Raw genomic sequence first — 26,754 nt, forward strand, 5'->3', positions numbered from 1 at the left:
CGGATGAGCACTTATGTTGCATGGGTGGGCACAGATAAGGCATGGGTTGCCACAGAAGAGGCATTACAATGGCATGGATAGGCATGATTGAGGCACAGATTGGCATGGTTGAGGCACGGATGGCCATGATTGAGGCACAGATAGGCATGACTGAGGCATAGATGGCCATGATTGAGGCATGGATTGGCATGATTGAGGCATGGATGGGCATGATTGAGGTATAATTGAGGCACGATTGAGGCATGGGTGAGGCAGGGGTGAGCGGTGCAGACCTGTGTACTGCGTGTGAGGAGAGGAGAGAACTGAAACGGACATGCGCCGGTTTGTTGACAACTGATCGTTCCTCATTGGACAGAGCAATCATGTGGTAAAGGGCCCCTGTCATTGGCCCTTTACCACGATCCGTGATGCGCTGGGTCTGCGGACACTTCCATGTGCGCGCCTCAGGACATCATTGTACGCCCTCCCAGAATAAACTGACCACACTTTATCCGTCATTTGGCTATGGCCCAGTCGGCAAGTGGTTAAGAAAGAAGAACTGAATAAGCGGCTTTGATGAGCTGTAAAGCATCTTCAGCATTACAGGACAAGCCCAGTTAAATGTGACAAACCACTAACAGTTATCTCACATGTTATAAGCCTGTACATTTGCAGGTCAGGAAATCCCAAGATCCTAACATCACTTATCTCTAAAGATAGGTGAGGTGTGTATTCTAAACATGTATGTAATCTACAATAATGAACTTTTATTTTTTGCTCTCATTTCATCTGGTAATTACAGGACTAAAAGCATAATGTTATATCTATTCAATAAGTGCAAAAAAAAAAAAAAAATGCAATACCTGTTGATCCTGCCTGAAATCCATTGATCTGGTAACTTCCTATGCCCTCTGCAATGTTATCTTATGTAGTATCTTCAGCCCTTCCTAGACACCTCTGTGAACTACAGAACATCCAGCCCAAATTTTATAAAGAAGAGGTGTTCCTTAGCTCAATCACACTTCCTGCTCTAGGGTGACAACACTGTTCCTCTAAAGGATATACAGTAGTGAGCAAAGCCCCATACACATGGGCAAAATATCAGCCAAAATCAGCCGGTACAGTAGATACTGCTTGACATTCGGCTCATGTGTACAGGTCCTTGTTTGACAGAAGTCAATCTCACGACCAGCTTCTGTCGAATGAGCATGCTGGAAAACCAGAAGCCGATCGGCATCCGATCAGCGCTCTCAGTCAATAGCACAGAAGGAAGATTGCTGTACTAACATTGAATAGCTAGGCCAGAGACCGCCTCGTGAGCTTCTCAGTTTTTTTTTTTTTTTTTATTCAGCCCAGTAGGCTAACCTTGTATACCAGGTTTTAAGCTTGCACAGGGTGGACCTGTGGCTTTTTTCAACTTTATAAACAATGTCACTACATAATGTGCTGTCACCCTAGGAAATGGAAGTGTGTTGCTGGCAGGATTACCAGGTGAAAATAGGAAAATAATCCTCAAAAGGAAAATTCATGCAACCACCACATCTAGGGACTAGTAAGCTGATATATCTCAAATGTTTGTTCTTGGGTATAAACACACTTTAATTTGTGTGGTCACCTTCAATATGCATACCTTCAGATAGCTCTGACACCCCCTAATGATGCAGCCCAACTGCTCTGCATTTCTCTGGGACAGGGATGATGTACAGCACAGAGGCAAGAGGCTACAAACCCACCATAGACAGTTTTATATGTACTCACTATTATAATTTACAGATTTCATCTGCATCTTAACTTGGTGGTAGAATAGCACGCTCTGTTGCAACCATGGAAAGCATTGTATTTATATTGACAGATGTCAACTCCTTGCAAAGTCCAAAGAGTGAGACTTTTGGTAAAACTACATTGTGGAAAATATGATGTAGCTCCGCGTAGAAACCAATAATTTTCCAGGTTTGATTGTCAAAGCCCCAAGGAGACCCTGGCTGATCAGTTTCTACAAACTGGTTCCCATCCTTCACTTCACCTCCTGAACTCTATTCACTTCAGCACAAGGCATGTTCACAGGTTGACGGAATGCAGATAGCCCAGGAAGTTCAGGATACATGTTTTGTGTGGAATGGAGCTCAGAACTGGGAAGTCTCTGGTCCCTAGTGATTCCTAGATCAGTTCTGATTATCCAATTTTCTTCTGCCATCACTAATTTCTAGAGAACAGGACCTTTAATAGAAGCATCCATGTTGGCAAGGAAGCTGAGGAACTTTTATGCACACTGAAATGTATGATGATTATCAAAGCAAGAATGTGAGTCCTTGTATGCCTGACAAAGAAGACCCTGCCTAGTCCCAAATTTTTAAGGTTGCCGCTACTGGAACATTTAGGTGTGCTGATTATATACAATTTGGGGTTAGTATGAGGGTTGTAAGGAGGATTGCTGTGAGGCTTAATGTTAGGGTTACAGGGAGGCTTACTGTTAGGGTCACAAGGAGTGTTAGTGTTCTTCATGTTAGGGTGACATGGAGATTGAGCGTTAGATATGTGTCTAAATCTATCTTCCTCTGAAGCATAATTGGGGATTAGATCACACTTCAGGGTCTACTAACAGGTATTAAGGAAGCAATGTGATGCCTCCTCACCACCTGTTTTAACCCCATTTTTATCGACGTATTATTATGCGCTGTATGCATTTGCAGGGCGTTTACGGCGCTTCCCCAGTTGCCTGAATGTGTTGTATTGGCTAGGCTTGCCACTTGCCAATCGCTACATGTCGGTTAGACTTTTCTGTGGGGAAGCATCGTGCCGGCATGTAAACACCCTGCCTATTTCAGCCTAAAAGGGGGTAGTTGCCTGATGGCAAAAACACAGCTCAACCGAGCATTTTTAGCATCCCCCCCCCCCCCAATCAACCAACCACACATCTAAATGAAGCTATAATGTTAGGGTTACAGTGAGCTTTAGTCTGAGGCTTTAATGTTAGGGTTACAGGAGGGTTATTGTGAGGCTTAATGTTAGGGATACATAGAGTGTTAATGTTAGGGTTACAGGAAGGGTTAGTGTTAGGTAGACAGGAGATCTGGTGTAAGGCTTCAATTTTAGGATAACCGGGAAGGTTAGTGTGAGAATTACTGGAAGGTTATGTGGTTGTAACCCCAAAAAAACCTTCCCGGTTATCCTAAAATTGAAGCCTTACACCAGATCTCCTGTCTAACTAACACTAACCCTTCCTGTAACCCTAACATTAACACTCTATGTATCCCTAACATTAAGCCTCACACTAACCCTCCTGTAACCCTAACATTAAAGCCTCAGACTAAAGCTCACTGTAACCCTAACATTATAGCTTAATTTAGATGTGTGGTTGTGTGGTGTGGGGGTCTGGGGGTGTGGGGGGGGGGGTGGTGTGCTAAAAATGCTCAGTTGGGTTTTTCCCATCAGGCAATTGCTCCCCTCTGGCAGAATTACCATTCCTATAACACCTCTTCCTATGGGCCTCCACAGGACCACGAGTGTGGGTAATTTGCATTCCAATCTCATTGATTCTGGATTTAAGGGGACGGAGCCATTGTTCTCTATTTCTTCACTTAAACCTCAGAGGCACCCAAAAATGATTGAACAGTACTCCTTTTGGGGACAACTAATCCCTGGATGCAGCTTTAAAGAAGCCAACACACAAAATACCAATAGCAAACCCCAGAGAGAATGTGATCAGAGGGGAGATTCTGAGAGCCATGGCGCCCAAGCAATGAACTTTTACACATTTTAAATGGCCATTGGGTGTTTACCTGTCTGCTACAGTTTTGAAATTTAGTAGTTGAGCATGCTAGATATGTCATTGTCAATATTATCACATATAGATACATATACATATATAGAAAGGCTTAATAGGGAGCAGAACAGTTAGGACATGTTTTTAAGTGTCTTGTCATTTATATCTTTGTGGATTTTGTATTTTGATTTCAATTAAAGATGATGACTTTTATATGTCAATGGGAGTAATCATACATTATTTACCATCCACTTTCCTGCAATTTCATGGTCAATCAAATTGATGATGTATATAGACCTATAGAAATTCATATGTCAGTGGAAATGTATAAGAGAAGGTAGAGCTTATATCCATTTGGGTTTGGGTATTTGTGTTTTGTTGATATTGGTCTTCTCTACATTTTTAAAATTTGTATTTACAGGATCCATTATTTTTGCTAAAACAGATATACAGATAAAATAAGACATGGATAGAACAGGGCTTTTTTTTTTAAACATTGAACATTTTCAGAAAGATAACTGCAGATAACCAAAGATTGGTTTCTGTACTTGCTATTGTAATATTAAGGCCTATAATAGCTTCTTTAGCTAATTATTTTTTAATACTTTACCAGATTAATATTTAAAAAGCAAACTAAACTATTCATGGGTTAGGTAATTCACCATTATTCTAATTTACATTGCTGATGTATGATAGCAGATATAATGAGTGCCAACAGTTGCTCCCTGGTTAGACTTGTGTACACCGCAGTGCTACCCAGTAATCTTCAGGAGCACAGGCTGAACTGCTATCCTGCTGGTTGTGTCTCTTTAAGTGATGTCTAGCGTCCCACAGCGTCCTTCATATGTACAGGAGATATTAGCAGCTGTAGACACTCCTGAGGCAGACAGGGTGACCTTTCTGTGAGCCAAATGACACCCGCCTGCTCCTGGCAGCTTCTGCTTTTGTAATTTAGGGCTCAGTTAGGACTTTAACATTGAATGAAACAGCCATAAAAATGGCTCAAACATCCATATTCCATTTATCAGATGGCAGAGAAAATGTGTCCCTGAGGTGGAGATAGAAACACAGGGACGCAGAGAACACTTGGACGAAGCAAACACAGACTTTAACTACCAGGAAGTCATATAAGCATGAGAACAAGGGATCTTGTCTGATATGGCAAAGAGCAAAGTGCAGTGACCCATAGCAACCCCAACACCAATCTTTTTTCATCTGCTGACTTCTCTAAAGAGATGAAAGTTTCTGATTGGTTACTACAAGTTACTGTACTTTTCATATCATCATTCATAAACTGCCTATCGAAAAAAAAATAAAACTGAATTTACTTTGTATTGATGTTTTATGAAAATATCTCTAAAATGTAATTCAATTTTTTATCCAAATACTAATTAAAAAAAGTAATAAATACCTTTTCTCAGTATAAAATACAAAACATACAACATTATTGAATGATCATCGTTGATTTGTCATTGTTACTGATGGAAAGAGTACAGTACAGATGTAGTCGTTTTTGTTACCTTGGTTTTTATCACGTCTGCTTAAAAAACTTAATAGACTGTATTTATTATTCTGACATAAAAGGTCAGATCGAATTTTAGGAACCATTTAGGCAGCAAATGAGAAATTATTAGAATCTGCAAACCTTTTCTCACAATTGTACATCTGTGGGTAAAACGCGTAAGCAAGGCTATACATTTTAAACCTTGCATACATAATACATATATTAAATACATTATTAAAGCTTCATAATTTTCCAATATCCTGTTGAGTGTGGACTTATTTTGGATGGTTTGGACATGTGCTGTACTGTCTTGAAGTATCGAGAGTCATTATATTCCTACATATGATATGTCTAAAATCGTAACATTAATATTTTTTGCACTTTAAATATTGATCTTTGCTACATAATACATTAAAGGAAATCTAGCCTGGGAAAAGCATGGAAGCTGCACTGCTGATTCTGCAAATACCAGTTTCCTGGCTGTCATGCTGACATTTTAAGTCACTAGCCCAGAACAAGTGCAGATGCAGACTTTAGATCGTACTCTGACTATCTTTATATGCATACTTGTTCCAGATCAGAGCCTCAGACAGAGCTGAAGTCAGAGGCTTAGCCAAAAGAATCTTAAAAAATCATGCAAACATATAAAGAAATTAGAGGTATAGTGTTTCAGTTCTTAAAACTAGGGTCATTTCTAGAAGAATAAAGAAATAACAAAATTTCCATAGGAAAGTCTTCAAAACCTGGAACTATCTCTGCATTCCATGAACAGTTACAAACTACTGCTGTACACTAGCATTGATCTGTATAAAAGGCTACACTGAGCATGACCTAAGAACTGACAAATGTGGGGGACAGGAGATTTCCTGGTTGGTATACCATGTGATATTTTATGTTTGGTCTGTAGGTATTCAGGGAGAGATGACATTGAGGAATGAACATTCTATTCATACTTGTTTGTACAATATTCTATGAGATAGTTGTCTTTGGCCAACAACCCCTGGTCATCTCACAGTCAACCCTCTAGATTTCTGATTTTGAAGTGTGTGGTACATCTGTGTTTCACTTCTTACAAGTGGCTTTGTTATTGTGGGGTATCTGTGATTTTGGGGCATATTTATTTTCTAACTCCTCACCCCCCCAAAAAAAAAAACACTCAACTTCGTTCCCAAATATAAAGCTCACATACACCTTATTTCTTCAGAAGATCATGAAACAATGGCTTGCATTAGCTAAGCTCTAGAACTATAACTGCACAACATACTCACAGTCCAGGTGGCTGTGCCTGATTCCTTCTACATCTTCAGCATGGATAAAGTGATAGCATCTTTTACCCATTAGATCCACAGCATTGAGGTCCATGTAATCGCTGATTCTGAAAGAGTCATGGAAGTTAACGTAAAAAAAAATGTAAGGTTGACATTAGAGGCAATATAAGCAGACAAGGAACTGATACAAGAAATTATAAACAAGCGTTGCCCAAATTTGTCATAAAAAAAGGTTGACCCTGTCTTATGGTCTTATGTAGCAGCGTGTTGCATGTTAACCTTGCTGTGATACAGGACGTTTACTAAACTACCTGTGATTAGTCATTAAGGTGAACCAAATTATCTCTTAACACAGAAGCATTATATTTTAACAAGTATGAATCCTAACTCACTATAGTTCTGATTGCATAAATCTATACAGGACATGTGGTCCCCGGTGATTTCAGTAAAGGCTGTGGTCATTGCTTGCCGATAACTTTGCAGTGACACCATATACAGGTGAAGCCAGTCTCTCACAGAGTACCAACTGGGAGATAATGGGTTTACTGAGATGACCAGAGGTTGTTGGCCAATGATCACTTTCTCATAGAATTTGGTACTCTGTGAGAGACTGGCTCCACCTGTATATGGTGTCACTGTGAAGCCATAAGTAGAAATGAGACCCTGACCACCTGAGACCCTGGTAGCAGCCCACTTGGGCCCTAATGTACTTTGGTGCCCTTGTGCAGAAAGATTGCATAGTTACTATGTTAATATTTGATAGGATGTACAACATATTCTATAGAGAGCCTGCCCACACTACAGTGGTAGAATAGTGACATACTGTCACTACATAGTGCTAGGCAAAAACTGCACCACCCCAAGAAGGAAGCTGCAGGTAAAACATACACCGGTCAGCCATAACTTTATGACAACTGAGAGATGAAGTGAAAAACATTGATTATCTTATTACAATGGCATCTTAAAGTTGGTGGGATATCTTGTTACAATGGCATCTTAAAGTTGGTGGGATGTATAAGTCCTCAAGTAAACATGTCCCTGAGGTTGATGTGTTCAAAGCAGAAAAAAAGGGAATCTTGCTTTGTTGTGTATGGGGTTGCACAGCTACAGACCGGTCAGTATGCCCATGCTGACCTGTGTCCACCGCCAAAAGTGCCTACAATGAACATGAGAGCATCAAAACAAGGGCAATGGAAAAAGGTAGCCTGGTCCGATAAATCATGTTTTCTTTTACATCATGTTGTTGGCCAGGTGTGTGTGCGTCGCTTACCTGGGGAAGAGATGGCACCAGGATGCAGTATGGGAAGAAGGCAACCTCATGGAGGCAGTGTGATGCTTTGGGCAATGTCCTGTTTGGAAACCTTGAGTCCTACTGTTCATGTGGATATTACTCGGCACATACTACATTGTCGAAGGCCAAGTACACCCCTTCATTGAATTTGTATTCCCTAATGGCAGTAGCCTCTTTCAGCAGGATGAAAAAAAGGGGGGTGGACCTGGCGCACAACTAGGGAGGTGTGTGTCCAAAAAACTTCTACAAGCTCCAATGACAAACATGTACTAGTCCACTGAGCACAATAGCTTTATGATATAAATAGAAAAAGTCCATAAGAAAAGTCCATCTACATACGTCTCCGTGTACCACACTCCGCAGGCTGCTCTGCAAGCAAGTAGAAGGGACTTGTGATGAGCTGCAGGGAGAAAACAGGCGCCACACTGAGTGCAGTATATCAGGATCATACGTTTAATAGACACAGTGAACAGGTACTCACAAGCGGTGTAATAAAAACAACATGGCAGTATTGCAAAGTGGAATGATGATCCCAATGTCCGGATTCAGGATGGCACAAGCGGTCTCGAAGCCCTGGGCAGTAGCGAATGGAAGATCGATACTTCCCATACACTAGGGACACAGCACCGGCCGTTCTGACGTCACTTCCGGGATGCGTACTGGTGCCGGCGACGCGTTGTCGGAGCATGCGCTCCTTCCTCAGGCCGATCTTCCGTATGGGAAGTATCGATCTTCCATTCGCTACTGCCCAGGGCTTCGAGACCGCTTGTGCCATCCTGAATCCGGACATTGGGATCATCATTCCACTTTGCAATACTGCCATGTTGTTTTTATTACACCGCTTGTGAGTACCTGTTCACTGTGTCTATTAAACGTATGATCCTGATATACTGCACTCAGTGTGGCGCCTGTTTTCTCCCTGCAGCTCTTTTAGCAGGATAATACTCCCTGCCACACTGCAAAATGGTTCTAGAAGGGTTTGAGGAACACAACAATGAGTTTGAGTTGTTGATACCTGGGGACCAACCTCACAACTTACAAGACTTAAAGTATCTATTACTGACGGCTTGGCACCAGATACCACAGCTTAACTTCAGATGTCTAGTGATGTCCATGCCTCCATGGGCCAGTGCAGTTTTAAATGGGTGGTCATAAAGTTATGGCTGATCAGTGTATACACAAATGTTTTTAGAAATGTTATCCTATATTAAGAAAACAGCAGGCAACTAATAATGCAGCTGTATAGCAGGTATCCTACTACAGTCATGTCTAGTGCCCCAAGAGCCCCGATAATCTCATAGAAAGACAGACCTTGTGATTGGCTGCTCAAGCACTTTACTGTTGTGGAGGGAGTGTACATGCATGCCCTATACTTGGAAGTATTGGGATAACAAGGATTCTAAAACAGCGCTGCACCTTATCATGCCTTCTATACAATTCCACTTTTTATGTTTTAGATCCCCTCCCGGGTTGGGTAATACGCCAAATAAGACAGAGACAGCAATAGAAAAGCATACCAAAGTCCTAGTCTTGCACAAGTCTACTACAAAATGGTCTTATTACTGTTGTGTCCCTGTTAAAATATTTCCTCCTTCTTCCTGTTCAAGTAAAAATGTATGTGAAAATAATAGAAATGGGGAGAAATCTCCCACAAGGACACAGACCGTGATATAAACCTAACAAGGGTTCTAATCCATCCCCACTGTAGTCCGTACTAAGCATGACACATTTGGAATGAAATTCCACGTTAATCCATAACTTTTTAGTATTTCAGTCTGTCCAGTTTTAAAAATGCTGAGTAAATGCCCTAGGAATCTAAATAAAACATTATATATACGGTATGGGAGGGTGGGTGAGTCTGCTTTCCTAAGGACGCCTGTCTGCTGCTCTGTGATGTCATCTTGCACACCTGCGGCGGTGCTGTGTATACCTTTACCATGATTGTCTCTACTGAACATGTGAGTGCAATACATTTTAAATAAATTCTTGTTTTAGGGCTCTTTCACACGGGCGTTCCTTTTTTTTTGCCCGATCAGGTCCTTTTTTTTTTTTTGTAACAGACACGGATGACACTTGTGTCATCCGGTCCGTATGTCCGTTTTTCATCCCATCCGTTTGCGGATGAAAAACTGACATAATGCATGTCTATGTAAATATGGATGTCTGCGGATGACACCACTGACATCCGTTTTTGCTTCAGTTCCGTTTTTTGAAAGGAAGAAAAAATAGGGTTCTCCTCCGTTCAAAAAAACTGAACTGAACTGAACTGACAAAACTGAACTGACAAAATCATCAAAATCATCCTCTGACATCCGTATTTACATAGAGATACATTATGTCCGTTTTTCATCCGCAAACGGATGGGATGAAAAACGGACATACGGAACGCCCGTGTGAAAGAGCCCTAAAGCTGTACTGCACTGAGAATTTGGCCATTATCTGTGGATTTGTGGGCTAAGGAGACAGGTATCCTCTGTTATCATACTGGAGCTGATTGCCAGGATCCTCAGTATTATTCAAAGAGCTCTGTGACTTTTCTCTGGTAAAAGGCTGTGCATCGGGGAGTGGCACTTGAACACTGGAAGCACTTATATTCTGAATGTCACTTAGGCATCTTGAGTTTCTAGCGGACTTTTGATATAATTTTTGGATGTCTTGGCACATATGTATTTTATGCTTTGCTCCTATTATTCATGTTTATGTTTTTTTGGTTTTGTTTCACTTTGCGACTGCATTTAAAAGGGGACATGCACACTTATTTTTGTTTTATTTAATGTATAATAATGGACAGAATAAAATATTAAATTTGCAGGGACTGTAAAGTAGAATGTAATGTAGTACCTCAGAGTGAAAATGAGCATATAGAAAAAAAAGGAGTATTTAAAGAAGAGAGGGTAACAGTGTGCCGGGACAGGGCAAGTAAAGCAGCTGAAAATATGTATTTTGCACCCAGAATCACTGTATATAAACCTATATGTTCAATGTCAACCTTGTATTGTCTATCCTGTATGTTGCTGGTGACTCTCCAGAGTTTTCTTAAATTCCAGAACTTGGATTGATTGTTTGCACTGTTTATATGTTCTTTTATCTCAAAGGTTGTAAAGAAAGTAGCAGAACATGAATTCAAAGCCTCCATCATATTTCAAGGCACTTTGGAGGGCATACCTACCAATGATGGTGCTGTATAGAGCATCACATGAAGAGCTACTGGTTACAACATAACTATATAAAAGCATTGCTAAACTTTAAAAAACAGCATTGTTCTTTGCCATTTACCACTCAGCAAAATTAGAAATAATACCTTGTACAGTCTTTCAGAAGACTTTAGAGAGAGCTGACCACCATTGCTCTTTGTGACAACCCAGACAATCTTTTCTAACAAGGAAGGCAGTAGCACTTTCATGACAACCATCTTTTTTTCCCAAATAAGTTTTGCAGACTGTTCCTGTTGGATTTCCATGTGTGCTGTGTGTATTATAGGCTGTAAAGTTTAGTTTGCTTGGGGTGAAGTCACCTGTATAGCTTTTTGGCCATAGGAAAGTTCAAGGTAATTAGGTGCATTAGGGTGACTTCTTACTGGTTTATTAAGGATGTGGTTAGCCTAGGAATACAAAATATCTGTATATATTGTAAAATGTTAAAGAAATCTCTGGCCCGCTCAGACTCAGCCCCGATTACTTTATTAGACAAAAAGAAAAAACATGCTTAATGGCCATTTTGATATTAATCCTTTTCCTTTCTAAGGAGGTTGATCACGCCTGTTGCTAAGGCCACTGATAAGGCAGCGAAACCTAAAAATGTTCACTTTGCGCTAATGCTCCTCCTTTTTTAACCTTTGCAGTAAGCACAGAAGATTGTCCGTAGACATAACAGCAGTATCAACTGTTGCCTGTTTTTTGGCAATGAACTAGTTACCACATGACACTGTGGTTGGTAAAAAAAATGGACAATCGAAAACCCTAGAGAATTTACAGAATTGGTTTCCTTTGGCTGTAACCCATTCCATGCCAAAACCCGTGCACAGCAGTTCAAAGATGGCAACTTCTTTCATCTTCCCACCTCACAGGGGTTAAATCTGCCCCTCATTTGTCCTTTCTAAAGACTTTGTAAAAGTGAATGTAAATGGAAGTAATTAACGAGCAATTATTTCTGTCGGATCGTGAAGGCGGAAAACAACGAGGCCACTAATTACCCAAAGCGCGGGCGACACAACGCTTTCTGCGTGGCTGTATCGGAATTATAATAATCAGCGGATATTACTTGGTGAATGATATAAATGACAAAGCGTGTAATAACCTGTAATAGCGCTAATAATGGTAATAATAAGGCTTGTGATAATAGCAATGATCATCATTATATTGCATGAATAATGAGCCAGCTAATGAAGCTACACAGAACAATGGAAATCACGGCACAATGTGTTGAACACTAACATACACACAGAGATGTATATACCAACAATGGCCGTCTACCTACAACACTACTTTATTTCTGCTCCATCTACATTAACCTACAGTAGGAAGTAATCAAAACTTCTGTTGAACAGTTTATGGAACCGGTCCAACCAGTTAGTAATTAAGCCTGGCAACTTCTGCATGGCATTCCAAGCTGAGCTCACATGGTGATTCCATTATCTTGGGGTGCCAAGACAAAGAAAAGGCCTAAGATCCCCAAAAAAATAACTTTTTCTTTGCTACATTAAAGTAGAAACTTTTCTTATCTTCCTTCAATTCAGAAATGAACCTGTTCAGCACTCTTCCAATCTGGCAAACAGGACAGATGAATTACATGTACAATATATTAAAATAGGGCATTAACACGGTACAATTTGAAATTAAATAAGGTCTCTGCACGTCATCCTCTAACTAGTGTTCTGTGGAAACCTGGGGTTTCTCCAGAAGTTGCTAGAACAGTTGCAAATGAATCTCCCGCCTATAGTGACCACCAATCTAATTGGGGCAATGTTCTGCTGATATCCGGTGTAACTGTTCACTTCTACACTGACCTCCAATGTTAGGCATCCTCTTGTGCCTTCGAATGTATGGAAAAAGAACGTGCCATTTATGTAAGACTGTTGTTGGCTGGATTGTTTTTAGCCTACGTTAGGAACAGCAAAAAAGTAAATAAAAAGCAGTGAGCGTCCTGGATTGCTTAATATTTTTAAAAAGTGGAGAGCACTGAGATTCTGCCCAGCAATCTAAAATGGCATTCGTCCACTGACTACTACTGCAAAGAGACACTACAATTTTTATTGCCTGCATTAAAAATGATTACATTATTGCTTAAAATGAGTTTGTTGTACAGACTAGAGAGAGGACAAAAGTTATCCTCCATGGCTTTTTAATGCTCAAGGCAAGCCACATTCTTCTTTTTAAAACTTTGAACAACTTGTTGATCATGCCAATGTACCAAAACTGTAGATTTTTTTAAATTTTAAACATGGGTTTCGTGAGACCTGAGCATTATTTTTAAAGGTTCCTCCAGAATTAAAAGGCTCTAAAATATCCAAAAAAACTGACTATATTTTATTTAATCCCTTGGTAATAAGGATAACTACTTTTTAAAACATTACGAGAGCAGAGTACAGTTGTAAGGTGCTACTAGTCAAGTGCCAATTTCAGTTAAGCTCAAAACTTCCCTTTTCTTAATGAAATATTCCATAAACACAAAAGTTGATTTTATTGCATAGATGTCTTGTGTTTAATAAACAGTATTTGTCATAATAAAGCTAAAATACGCCCTATATAAAAATCAGTACCACAGTGCCACCCAGTGGTCAGATTATTTTCTTTATGGATATAAGGTAAAGCTGAATTCTAGGTATAGATTATATAGAATAGGTCCAGATTGGATCAATGTAAGTATGTATATTCCATACCTGTGGGATCCCTGTGAAAACTAGAATTCACTGTAGAAGTTTCTGTTAATGTAGTGATACCTGCTATATTCTGGTCCCATGCCAAGCAACTGCCTTGCTGCATAGTTAAAACAAGAGGCTCCATGCTCAGGACAGGCATCATTCATAAAACACCGTGCATTTTTTCTCTATATGCAAGGAGTTCTCTGATTAGACTAGGTGGAGGTTGTGTTGGCACCACCCCAACTCTCTACCTCATCTAATCAGAGAATGTCTTGTATTCATTAGAAAGAATGCAAGGCATTCTATGAATGATGCAGAAGGGCAGATTCTTGGCACAGGACCTGGAAGATATTGACAATCACTGTAGTAGCAGAGACAACTACAGTGATTTTCAGCTTCCACGGGGATCCCATAGGTATACATAAGCATACTGGTACTGGTCCAAGCTGGACCAATGTAACTATGCTATAAAATCCATACCTGGAGAAAACATATTCTTCAAGTATATAATGAACTATGCTGGCCACATTAATATGATGGCAATTGTGTGCATCTCCATGGCTCTATTGCATGCAGGATGTCAGGTTTGTTCAATAAAAACTGTCACATACAGAGGCTTCCAATGGTAATCCTCTTATGAAAATGCTAATTTCCTGGCTGTCAAGTTGATCCTCTGATTTCTATACTTTGAGCCACTGACTTGAACAAGTATGATTAAAAGTGCTGACAACCCATTGACATCACTTTTTAATCTAACAATAAGGGGCCCAAGTCTCTTGCGCAGCAATAAAGGAATTTTCCTCAATTGACAAGTAGAGCCCAGCTTTAGACTCCTCTGTGTAGTGACATATAGGCTACACATCCCCTTCCTCTCTCAAACTTTTTGTAAACAGGGATCAAATTCTGCTGTTTAATAATATGTGCAGGATATATTATTGTGTCAGTATTAGGAACTGTTGCGATTTCTCCATATGAGCCAATGCTTTTATTTTTCCAGCTATTATTTATCAAACTAGGTCTAAATATATAATTGTTGACTGATATTTTAAATGGAGTCCGCAGCAATCCGCCACCTGTCGATCAGATTGTTTCCCAGTTTAAACAATCAGATAATCACAATTGGTGTGGAAATCAATCAAAAATTCCTTTAGACTTGTGTTGTGCTGGTTTTGATTGATTCCTTTCACAATTTTGATCATTCAGTTGCCCAAGACAAAAAAAAGAAAGTCCATATGAGTCATGAATCCCAAAAAATGGATCTTAGATGGGAAGTAAAAATCCAAAAGAAGGTTGAGTCCCAAGGTTTGGTGAACAGGAGGAAGACACCCGTGGTAGAGGAATGAGAAATGGCTGCTTACCAGAGGGAGTGGGCCCCCAACTTAATGGTGTCCGGACACCACGTTCGTCACGCCCCTCTTGACGCCGGCTCATCTTACTTCCGCAGGACGCCGCGATTTTATGCTGTTTTGCCTGTACATGTCTACTAAGATGTAAGTGGAACTTTTAATAAACTTGTTTGATTGCAAATGCTGGATTACGCTATGGTCTCCCTCTATCTTCCTTCCCATATGGTTAACACTTTACACCGGAGCTGTATATGAGCCTTACTGCTGCAGTGTGTTGTACCTTGGAATGCCAAGAGTGGTTACAAGCGGTCCATATCCCTATGTTTGTGGAGGAAAGAGTTTATCCTGAGTGGTTTATTTCCATAGCCTTTGTGGCCTGTCCATTAAGTTGGGGGCCCACTCCCTCTGGTAAGCAGCCATCTCTTATTCATCTACCACGGGTGTCTTCCTCCTGTTCACCAAACCTTGGGACTCAACCTTCTTTTGGATTTTTACTTCCCATCTAAGATCCATTTTTTGGGATTCATGACTCATATGGACTTTCTTTTTTTGGTCTTGTCTTTCTTCACTGCACCCATGACCAATGTGATATATTTATTATTTGAGTTGTTTTTAGCGCTGCACTAATTTGATATGAAAAGACGATCACTACTATAGTGGGGAGAACTTTCTCTCCTTTCTTTGGAGAAAATGCTGGAACTCCTTCCACTGCGCTGCTCCGACAACGAAGATGGCAAGGAGGTAGCTGCTTGGTAACCGACGCTTGTCTTATATCTAAGCACTAACCCAACACAAGCAGCGGCAAGAGGAATGCATTAGGATGGGAGGCTGACACACTTTTCTCTCTCTCTGCATTTCTCTTGTCATCATTTGTCTTGGACAAGTGCTTTAAGCCAAGACAAGCGCCACTTTTCAAGCAGCCAACTACTTGCCAGCTATGTTGTCAGAAAGTTGCAGGAGAAAGGGTTTTGGTGGCTGTTTGACCACATTGCTAGGCTTACAAAACATGTAAGAACATAGAACAAAGTACTCTATGGGTGACAGAACATTGAACACATTGAAGTAAGAATTATTATTTAGGAGAATGATAGGGCTTTACTATCAACAGACAACTGGGCAGGGCTGAAACCAATTTTTGCAGTTTTAGACCACAAAAGGGCACGTGGAGTCACTTCACAGAGGAAATGAGGAGCTAAATCTAATTCGCACAGACCAGCAGGTATTTTTTTGCACTTGCAGGATTTTTAAAGGGAAAAAACATAGTGAACTGAGCACGTAGTGCATTTTTTTTGTCACGACATACGCTTTAACTACTGCAATCTTTCCTTGTTTACCAAGGAACTCTCTAACGTTTGACAACCATTGGGTATTGTGTTATTTACACCATACAATTGGACTATAGAGTATTGAACACTTGACATGTGTGAGCATGGTGTAATTGTAAAGTGGGCTAACTTAAATACACTGCAGCTTTCTGTTTTAAGTCTGTGGTATTTTAGATATAATGTGCTGTACAATGGTCTCATCACTCTGTTATCAGAATGTATCAGTGTTTTACAATATTCATTGCATTCCCAAAACTAGGCCAATACTCTGATGAAGTCACCTACCTATTTTCACAGTATATAATATTGAGGTCCATGTTGACACGTGTTACAAACATGTGGCAGTCAATGCGGACTTCATTGATGGTGGGGGGAGGGAGAGCATGAGCCACAACTACTAAACCCATCACTTGTCCTGGCCCAGTACGCCCATGAGACAAAGACACACGAAGACGCAGACGTCCAGTTACATGAATCACCTGGAAAACATTAAAAGACACATCAACTGCCTGAGTAGCTAGAAAAATAAGGAATTATTTTATGGGGATTTATCACATCCATACACTGTGCAGCGACACCCTACATTTTCAGTTTTTTCCCCCAAAGCAAATACACTAATATAACAAAAAGTAAGTTGCACTTTTCGAATACAGTGCAAATGCATAACTATCATAAAATTGAGGATTTCAAAAATTCATCAAACATGTGAGTGAGATACCTAAAATGTTTAAATGTACAAATCAATAATTATTAAGTACAACTCATTAAAAAAAGTGGTACTCCATTGCCCACTTGACGATGTTCTTTTGGACGAAACGTGTCAGTGGAGCAACAGCTGTGAGGTCATCATACCTGCCAGGGTGCTGATCATGAGTTTCTGTGTTACACTTGATTTTCTTGCTGGTCTGTTGTAAGTAGTTTTAACCATATTAAATGCTGGATTTTTAAACTACTACACTATGAGATACCTCTTTGCATTTGCCTTACATTGGGTTCCATATGTGGATTGCCTTGGTCGACTGAATGTTTTTCAATGGAGATCTGGATCCCATCATCCATCCATCCCAGTGGCTTTTCTCCCATAAGTGCAGTCAGACCCCCATCACTGAGCTCTTATCTGCTGGTAAGTAGTTTATCAGTGGGGGTGTGTACTTGAGTGAAGAGTGCTGTTCACTTAGATTGGATCACTAGAATTTGGGGACATATATTCACCAATGGACTCTTTGCACTGAGCACTTTTCTGTCTAAAAGAGATTTCCTTTGGACTGTTTTTTTTTTTTTAAATTGCACTTAATAATTATTGATTTATACCTTTAAACATTTTATGTATCTGAATCAAATGTTTGATGCATTTTTTAAATCCTCAATTTTATTATATTTATGCTTTTGGTCACTAATATATTTTTATGTGGATATTTAGTGATTGCGGCTGTCACTGAGACATCATTTTCACTGTTTTACTTTAACTTAGTGCAACTACTATCCGATTTATTCCTTTTTGACACTAAAGCAGTGTCAGAGTTTTTAAAAGTCAAAAAGTGTAGATGATAAAGCAAACACCTGCCACTAGAAATATCACACTGAGAATGCTCATGTGTATGAGTCTGATAGTATGCCGTGTGGTGGAGGGCATACAAGCTCATTATCTTGATCACCATTACAACTACTATGTCATATAATAATGTCCAGTGGAGATTTAGCAAGTTTTTTCCATGACTTTTGGCACAGAATTTTAGAAACAATTTCTTAGAACAGTCATCACAGATGGATATTGGATGTATAATTCACATCTGATAATACAGGAGATTGTAATGAATTTGACACCCAAGAGGGCAGTAGCTGGGGCTATTTAATCAGGTATTGCATTCATTATACACTTAAAGTGCTGCTAAATCCCCTTATAAAGTTTCTGCATACGCTCTGCTTTTAAACAATGTAACATGGCGGCTCTAGAGAAACTGAAGGAGATTTCAGCAGTTCCGAAAGACAGTGGCTATAGGTGGGTTGTCTTATTCTGGCTTTCAAAATCTGAATTTCCATTTTATAATCTCTGCTTGTATAGGCTTCTCTGCTCTCTAAATATATACATATGGTTATACCAGCCTTTTTCAATCAGGGTGCCTTCTAGGTTCTTCATGAACGCCTTGGCAAAATGCCTAAAAACTGCCTGCCTTTTTGTTACACAAAGCCACAGGTTTTTACTAGTAGGAAAAGAATTAGCCACACATCCAGGGATTCCAATAGGTTTCAAATACCTTTATTTCCAAAAAGTTGCAAGTGATGACACCAAAGACACCAGCATAAAGTCTCGTAGACGCGTTTCACACATACATCTTGTGCTTAATCATTACAATGACTGTAGCTGACAGGTTTTTACTATGCAGCATTACAACCCTGGGCACTATGCGGGACAGCAACTGCCATTCTAACAACCAATTACTTCATTGGTTGATAAGCAGGACGTTGGGCGCCTGCATCCTTATTTGCCTCTCCCCTGCCTCTCCATCAGCCCTGGGGTCACGTTAGTGGAAACAGGGAGAGAAACAGAGAGAAGAGAATGCTAGAATACTTGTCAGTACCAGTTTGCAAAATTGGAGGAATAAATCACCTTTAATGTTGGGTGGCCCACATGTGCAGTGTTGCTGCGATATAGAAAAATATTACTTTTGTGTTTTAAAACAGGTTGCCTTGAGAATGTTCAGAATTTTAAAGTGAGCCTTGACTGAAAAAAGGTTGAGGAACACTGGGTTATACGATGTGGAAAAAATGTCGAAACAGCAAAAGACAATTAAAAAAAAGTGTGAAAATGAAAAAACACAATGAAAATGCATAACAGACAGTTCTGAATGGGAATAAGTAGTCAACACATGTATGATAAAGGGTACTAAAGCATAATATGTGCAGACATAGTTTACAGAGCTTACACCAGCATTCATACTTTCTGGTACACATCTCTTAGGCTGATTTGTCATCTCCAGTACGGTAAAAGATAACCATCCCTGAGACTGATGGGAAATGGATCACAGACAGGGATTGAGAGAGATCGGTAGAGAAAAGGATGGGGGGGGAAGAAAATGTCTACAGAAAAATGGATGAAAAAAGAAACGTGGAAAACTGAAAGCTACATGTGTAATCAGAGAGAAAATAGATAAATAAAAAGACAGATGGAATGTGAAACGCACTTACGAAGAGGAAGATATACTTTGTAATACACATATGAGAAAAACATGGCTGTAAAATAGGGAGACACAAGGAGGAAAAAACATAATACAATATCCAAAAATGAAAGGCAAGAAATAGACAGAGAATGACCAAAGCAAGCAAATATAAAGCAAAGGGCAAGCATTAAGAAAAGAAATTCGGGAAAAAGGAAGGCAAGAAATAAAAAGAAGGTCTGGTCAGTAGGAGGCAGGGCACCACAGCCTGAATCTTCCGAAGAGCGGCAGAATAGAGTGAGCAGAGTCCTCTTTGACACATGTGGGGAGTTTTGCTGCTGGATCGCTCATGGCAAGAAACACATCAGAGACTCCTGTGGTACTTTTATATATTTCAGCAGCTAAATCTAATATGACACCGAAAGCGGGGGGAGCGGAGGTACACACAACGTCAGGAGCCAGATCCCCTTCCTATGACCTTAACTGATAAAACTGGGAGAACTCTATTAACCCTTCATCAGACAGTGCTGCCTCCAGCTCCTTCATGTTTGCTTTATTCTATATATTCTTTTTACATTTAAATAACTGAGAATATGATTCCAGTGGTGAGTGGCAGGTCTCTCCTATATGTGCGAACAGTAGTACAGAGTTCAAGGTATAGTTATTGTGTAAGGTTAAAGTGGCTGCAACAAGCTAGTTAGTGCCCTACACACTTTTTGTAAGCATTTAAGTCTTCCAGACCACTGATTGGGGTTCTTGATATTAAAAAAAACAAGTCTAAGAAACAAGCAAATCCAATCTTGTGTCTTCTAATGTTTTCCAGGAAATGTAAGGAATGAATTGGGGTCAGAAAACCACTCTACTTGCCTCCTCTGCTGTAACCACCATGCCCTAAGGCTGGGTAGGACTGTGGTATCCTGTGGGCCAGGGGCAGAGGGAATTACCCAGTCTCCTCCCTAACAGCCAATAGGGTAGGTGAACTGGGAGAAAGCGGGCATGGCCTGGTGTTAAGCTGGCCATGTACTTTATGAGAGAACGAGCGGCTCGTGCTAGAGCCGCTCATGTGATCGGCTGTGATTGACACAGCCGATCACGTGGTAAACAGCCAATTTCTATTGGCTGTTTACCTTGATCAGGGATGGGCTATGTCCGAGGGACGAGCCTCACCCCCGATCGCCACGCTGTGCGCCCCCGGGGGCGCGCAGTAGAGGGGAGATCCGGGCGACGTCATATGACGGCGGCCCGGATCCTCACAACCACTTTGTCGACGTCATTTTACATGACGCGGTATGGAAGTGGTTAACCTACCATGGAAAATAGACCCATATATTCAGACTTGTACACCTACAGTATGTGTACCTATCTGCTGCCTTTTAAAAGTGTACTCCAACAGATACAAGAAAAAGCATAGTGACCCAAAGCAACCAATCAGAATTCGTCTTTCACTTATCTGACTAGAGAAAACTGACAGCATATGGGGTGCTATAGCTTTACGCTGACCCTGCAAAATAAAAGGAGACCAATTCTGCAAATCTATCAAGGCAACTAAATGACCATTCCTGCTAGCAAATGCGATATGTCTACTTAGGCCTGTGACTAGCTTGACACATACAGTGCACTCATCACAGGTCAAACCAACTTTGCTTTCTAACTGTAATGGCCAATAACACTCTCATGTGTATAATGACAAATCCCAATAACTTTAAATGTAAAACTTGTAGCATATGATATGGTGCCCATCCTATGTTCTTGCAGTCTCTATGCCAGACAAGTATGATTGCTGTTCTCTCTTTTTTTTTTATCCTCTCTTGCCTCAGGAGAGAGGAACCATCCTGATTCTTTATACACTGAGGCTCTTCAAAGACACCTTTAGATTGTAGGCAGCCTGGGGGGGAATTCTCTCCTAGACACAATTTGGAAGCAACATGAAGGCCTTGAAGTTGAAAAGCAAAGCAGAGGGAGGACAGAGGGAGCAGGGCAGAGGAAGGGGGTGTGGGACGAAAGCTCTGTGTATTTTTCCTCCATTCCTTCCACTCCCCCAAGAGGTAAAAAGACTTGCATACGCAGAGTTTTTTTTACACGTGAGTATAGGCTCTTGTTTATCTTGCTAGTTCCGACATTTCTAATTGGTTTAGGAATCAGGCAGTAAAATGGAAAGATATGGAACAAAATGAAGACAGACATAAAAATCAAACAGAGAAAGGAAACAAATGATATGCTTCCAGGTGTAGATTAATATTCAGATGGATTTCAGATAAGCAGCTGTTTAGTGACAAATTTTCCACCACTCATAATCACATAATCCATGTAATAGAGCTTTATTTAATAATACTATGGAACTGACCACTAGTACATATCACCAGATTATGAGTTTTAAATGCTTTACTCACTTCAATATCGGCATGTACAGATCTGTCTGATGCAGAGAATCATGTAATGCGGGTAGTTGTCCTTCATGAATTGTATGATTCTCCACAAATTGGACAAATGTGTATGTTTGTAATCAAATGATTAAATCAAATTTGTTTATTATTCACTACCAACCCAAAATTGAATTTTAGTGGATTCGAACCATTAAATGCTGGTCTCTGATGGGCTGCTATATGGGTTGCTTAACAAATCCTTCCTAAGAGGAACATGATGGTTGGGGAGCTTCTTAAGATGCCAGTTTCTATTAACCTGACTGGCTTCAAAACTCACTGCTCTGGAACAAGCATGCAGATCAGGCAAGTCAGAAAAAAGTCAGAAGTCCTTAACAGCATACTTGTTCAAGGTCAATGACGCAATTATCGAAACAAGAGGGTTAGATTTATAGTCAGCAACCAGCATTTGAAGAATAAGAAGTAATAATGGTATGCTATATATATCTCCTAGGAAAGGTTTCCTTTAAGGACACACTGGGGTTGATTTACTAAAAACTGGAGAGTGCAAGATTAGGTGTAGCTCTGCATAGGAGCCAATCAGCTTTCAGGTTTTTTTTTTTTGTCAAAGCTTAAAGTGATTGTAAAGTCTCATTTTATTTTTATTTTTTTAAGTAACAAACATATTATACTGTGGTATACAGCTGGTTTTGCACAGAGTGGCCCAGATCCTGCTCTATTTGGGTTCCTCTTCTGTGCTCCTGGCCCCTCCCTCCTGTTGATTGCCCCCACAGCAAGCAGCTTGCTGTGGGGGCACCTGAGCAGAGTCAGAGCTCCCTGTGTCCTTTCAGACACAGAGCCGCGACCTGCCCCCTCTCTCTCCTGATTGGCTGACTGACAGCAGCAGGAGCCAATCTCTCAACGCTGCTGTCTCAGCCAATGAGGAGGGGAGTCCCGGGCAGCTGAGACACTCCTGCAACATCGCTTGATAAAGATGGGCGCAGGTAAGTAAAAGGGGGGACTGCTGCATACAGAACATTTTTTTATCTTAATACATAAAATGCATTAAGATAAAAACAAAAAATTTCAGCTTTTACAAACCCTTTAATTTACCACGCTGAATTAGTAGCTGATTGGCTACTATGCACAGCTGCATCAGATTTTGCACTTTGCAGTATTATTAAATCAACCCCACTGTCATCTTGCACATTCAGGGCAAAGTGACAGTGTCTTTGCAAAGTACCCTTCCATCCCCACTGATACTTATTTTGTTTGTGTTCCGCGCCATTCTTTCCAATGGTGCAGCTGGCAACAAAATCGGTATGGGCAAGACATTTGACCTCCTCCAATGTGACACTGCTTAGGTCCAGCAGCAAATCAAAAGGTTGCTTGATCCTAACACTATCATCCTGGTAGTAAGGTCACCACTTCCCCTACCGTCCGTCTGCCAATTAGCTGAAGAAGGGCAGGAACAGCAGTGAAGCACTGGCAAGGTGAGTAACAGGTGTTTGGGGGAAGCCCTCTACAAAGACACTGTCACTTGGCAAATAAAGCTCTGCAACATAAAATGATTTCCTCCCTCCTATTGGCAGCTCATATACTTTACGTGTGCAGAATTTATTTTATTTTTTTTCATCATACATCACATATTAGCACTGCACATTTGTTTACATAAGTTAGGCTCTAATTTGAATAAATTGATTTTTTTCTACTAGAGTAAAGTCCTGGAGAAGGTCTTCCAAGGGTAGTATTTTCAGGGTAGGGATCATATTTACCCAAGAAAATATCAGCAGAGGTAGAAATGATAAAGCCTCATTTTGGAATTTTAGCAGAGCAGCATTCACAAATGGGTCATTCTAGATCCACTTCAGCCAATACAGCTTTTTAGTATATTTTTAAATATACTTTAGCACTGAGATGTTACCTTCATGGTTGGCAGTAATAAGTCCACCCAAAACTGAGATTTCACATTTTGGTAGAAGCTGCAGTGTTACCCCCCCCCCCTCAATTTCCTATATCTTTAGAGGGACTATACTGGTGAGACATTAGTGCTTTAGTTCCAGGATCTTCACACCGGCTGCAATCAATGTGTAGGGTTTCCACTCATTATGTTGGAGTTTTAGTTATTTCATATATGGAGACTGCAACAGGTGGTTCTGGTATAGGCAGAGACACCTAACATTCCTTGCCAGATAAGAACAAAGTATTCAAGGCATAATAAAAGTAGGAGTTGACTCCTTCAGGATCTACCGTGAACTAAGACATCATTTTATTGAAAGAACTGACATTTAGAGTAGCAAAATCCATGTGGTCACTTTCCTGGGATGCTAATAACATTCAGACTGTTTTGTTTTGTTACCTGTTTTCGTTTTTGTTAACTCCAAGACGGGTTTTAACTGCTGTAGCTAGCAGTTACCAAATGCAAAAGTCCTAGATGACCAGGTTGTTACACAATAACAGAATAGCTTCTTCGGGTCTCATATAATAAGTTAGCCATGCAGGAGAAATTCTTAGGTTGCAATATGTGTAATACATTGCAGCCAGTATGTAACTCACCTTGTACCCCGAGGATTTTATATGTACACCTCTTTTAGTCAGTGTAGATTTCATCCGAATGAAGAAAGACCTTTCTAAAGAGTTGTCCTGAGGGAGAATTCCAGGGCTTGAGGACTCCACTAAAAGAGAAGAATAGAGATTTTACACCATACAATATCAAAAAGCCAACATAACCCAGTAAAACTAGTCAAATTAATAACAGTTTTGATTGTATAGTCACTTGCTTTATCACAAGTATGCACATCCTGTGCATTAAACAATTGTCATATATACATGCTGAAAAGTATTGTGCTCACTTTGTATTGCTCACCCATCTCTCCCCACCACCCATGTCTGCACCCACCTTCTTTCACCACCCATCATGCCAGTATCCCCTTAGACACCACTGCATAAAACCCCTCACTCTCTACCAATGCACACCCCCGCCTAATAATGGGATTTTTGACTTACTGTAAAATTAATTTCTCGGATGTTCATTGACAGACACAGCTACTTATTCTTCTTAACCATTGGGTTATACTGCCCCCTACAGGAGTAGGACACTAGGCTGGAAAAAGCTGGACTACGCCAATGGGAAGTCCCAGGGGGTATACACCCACACTCAGCAATAGGCACTCAGTTCTGGTACAAGCAGTGTCAGAGGAAAGCCAACTCCACAGAGAGGTGGGTGCTGTGTCCGTTAATAAATATCAGAGAAATGGATTTTACGGTAAGTCATAAATCCCATTTTCTCTTTCGTTCATTGACGGACACAGCTCTTGATTCTTCTTAACCATTGGGATGTCCCAAAGCAGTGTTAAACATGAGGGGTGGGAAAACAGCAGAAAAAAATTCCCAAGGCTAACTATAGTCAACCAGGTAACTGTCAAGGTCTTACCTTGCCTTCCTGTTGGCAGCCATCTTGGACATGTGCAGACTACTGTCTTTTATAAACTCTGTTTGCATCATCACTTGCCTGCTGCCTGGGCGTCGCTCAGTGATGATGTTGCACACCTGACTGGCTTGCAGTCCTTTGCCCTTGTGTTTGTGCTCCAAGGTGCATCCCTGCTAACAGTCTTCTGTTCTCCGTGTTCCTCCATGCATGACCTGGCTTCGCTGACAACTTTCCTGGCTCTCAATTCCGCATCGGCAGACGACACAGCATCGGCAGACTACCCGCCTCTGGACTCGACCCTGGCTTGTATGACTACCCGCTTCTAGACTCAATCCCGGCTTGGATGACTACCTGCTCTGGACTTGACCCTGGCTGTTCCTAATTTCGCTCCTCACTCTTGCTGTGCGTTTATTGTTGTTGCTCTAATAAACTGCTTTACTTTACTTGCATCTTCGTGTGGTCTGGTTTCCTGGCACCCTGACATTTACATGGAGCTCAACCAAAACAACTGGAGCTCACCTGAAAAAAACAATACACCCTCAAAGAGGACCAGGCCCTCTAAACAGCAGCCTGCAAAATCTTGCAGCCAAAAGAAGCATCTGCAGATGCCAACACATCCACTTTATAAAACTTTGTAAAAGTGTGCACAGATGACTAGATGGTCGCCTTGCAAACCTACATCACTGATGCCAGGAGGCACTAAGCGCCCGAGTAGAGTGGAAAGAAGGAACCTGACCCCTAACTGAATAGGCCTGAATCACTGTCTGTCTGATCCATCTGGAAATGGTCACAGCAGAAACGGCCAACCCTTTTTCTAGGTCCAACCGTGAGTACAAACAGTGAGTCTGGCTTCCTAAAAGACTCCATAGCTACCAATTACATCCTAATTGCCTGAACCACATCCAGGGAATGCAGAACAATTTCCTTAGGATGTTTAGGCCTGGGACATAGAGAAGACAACACAATGTCTTCATTCAAATGGAAATCAGCGATGAAGAACCACCCTAGCTCTGTAAACCAAAAGGTAAGGTGAACGACAAAACAACGCCGCCAGCTCCGACACCCTGCACACAGAAGTAATAGCCACCAAAAAGGCCACCTTCTGAGACCACGAAAGCAGGGGAACCTTCCGATATTATCGAAGGGAGATTTCCTGGATAACTGACAACACCAATTTGAGCACCCACGGCGGTAATGGAGACTGCACTGGAAGAACCAAGAGTCGAGCTCCCTGGATAAAGGTATGCACCAAGGAAAGTGTGGCCAATGGACATTGAAAGAAAACCACCAAAGCCAAAACCTGGCCCTTGATGTACTCAAGGCTGGGCGCTGCTCAACCTCCCTGTTAGAGGAAAGACAAAATCTGAGCTACCGAAAAGGAGCGAGGGGGAACCCCAAAAGACTCACACCACGCAACGTACGTCTTCCAAATACAATGGTAGATCTTCCTAGAGGTAGATTTTCTAACCTTTA

General features: G+C 40.9%; 1 protein-coding gene across 7 annotated transcripts in view; it reads right to left on the bottom strand.

The window, feature by feature from the left end:
• Nucleotides 1-26,754, bottom strand: part of NPAS3 (neuronal PAS domain protein 3) — a 676,849-nt gene that overhangs the window by 37,579 nt on the left and 612,516 nt on the right. For all 7 annotated transcript variants that reach the window (XM_082275689.1, XM_082275690.1, XM_082275688.1 and 4 more), the window contains 3 exons: nt 24,408-24,526; nt 16,622-16,815; nt 6,515-6,621 (listed from right to left, as the gene is read on the bottom strand). In XM_082275689.1, the coding sequence (XP_082131815.1) occupies nt 6,515-6,621; nt 16,622-16,815; nt 24,408-24,526 (420 nt within the window). The remainder of the gene's footprint in view (nt 1-6,514; nt 6,622-16,621; nt 16,816-24,407; nt 24,527-26,754) is intronic.

This window comes from Pelophylax lessonae (genome assembly GCF_965119305.1).
Source record: "Pelophylax lessonae genome assembly, chromosome: 13".
In the NCBI taxonomy this organism is placed as follows: Eukaryota; Metazoa; Chordata; class Amphibia; order Anura; family Ranidae; genus Pelophylax; species Pelophylax lessonae.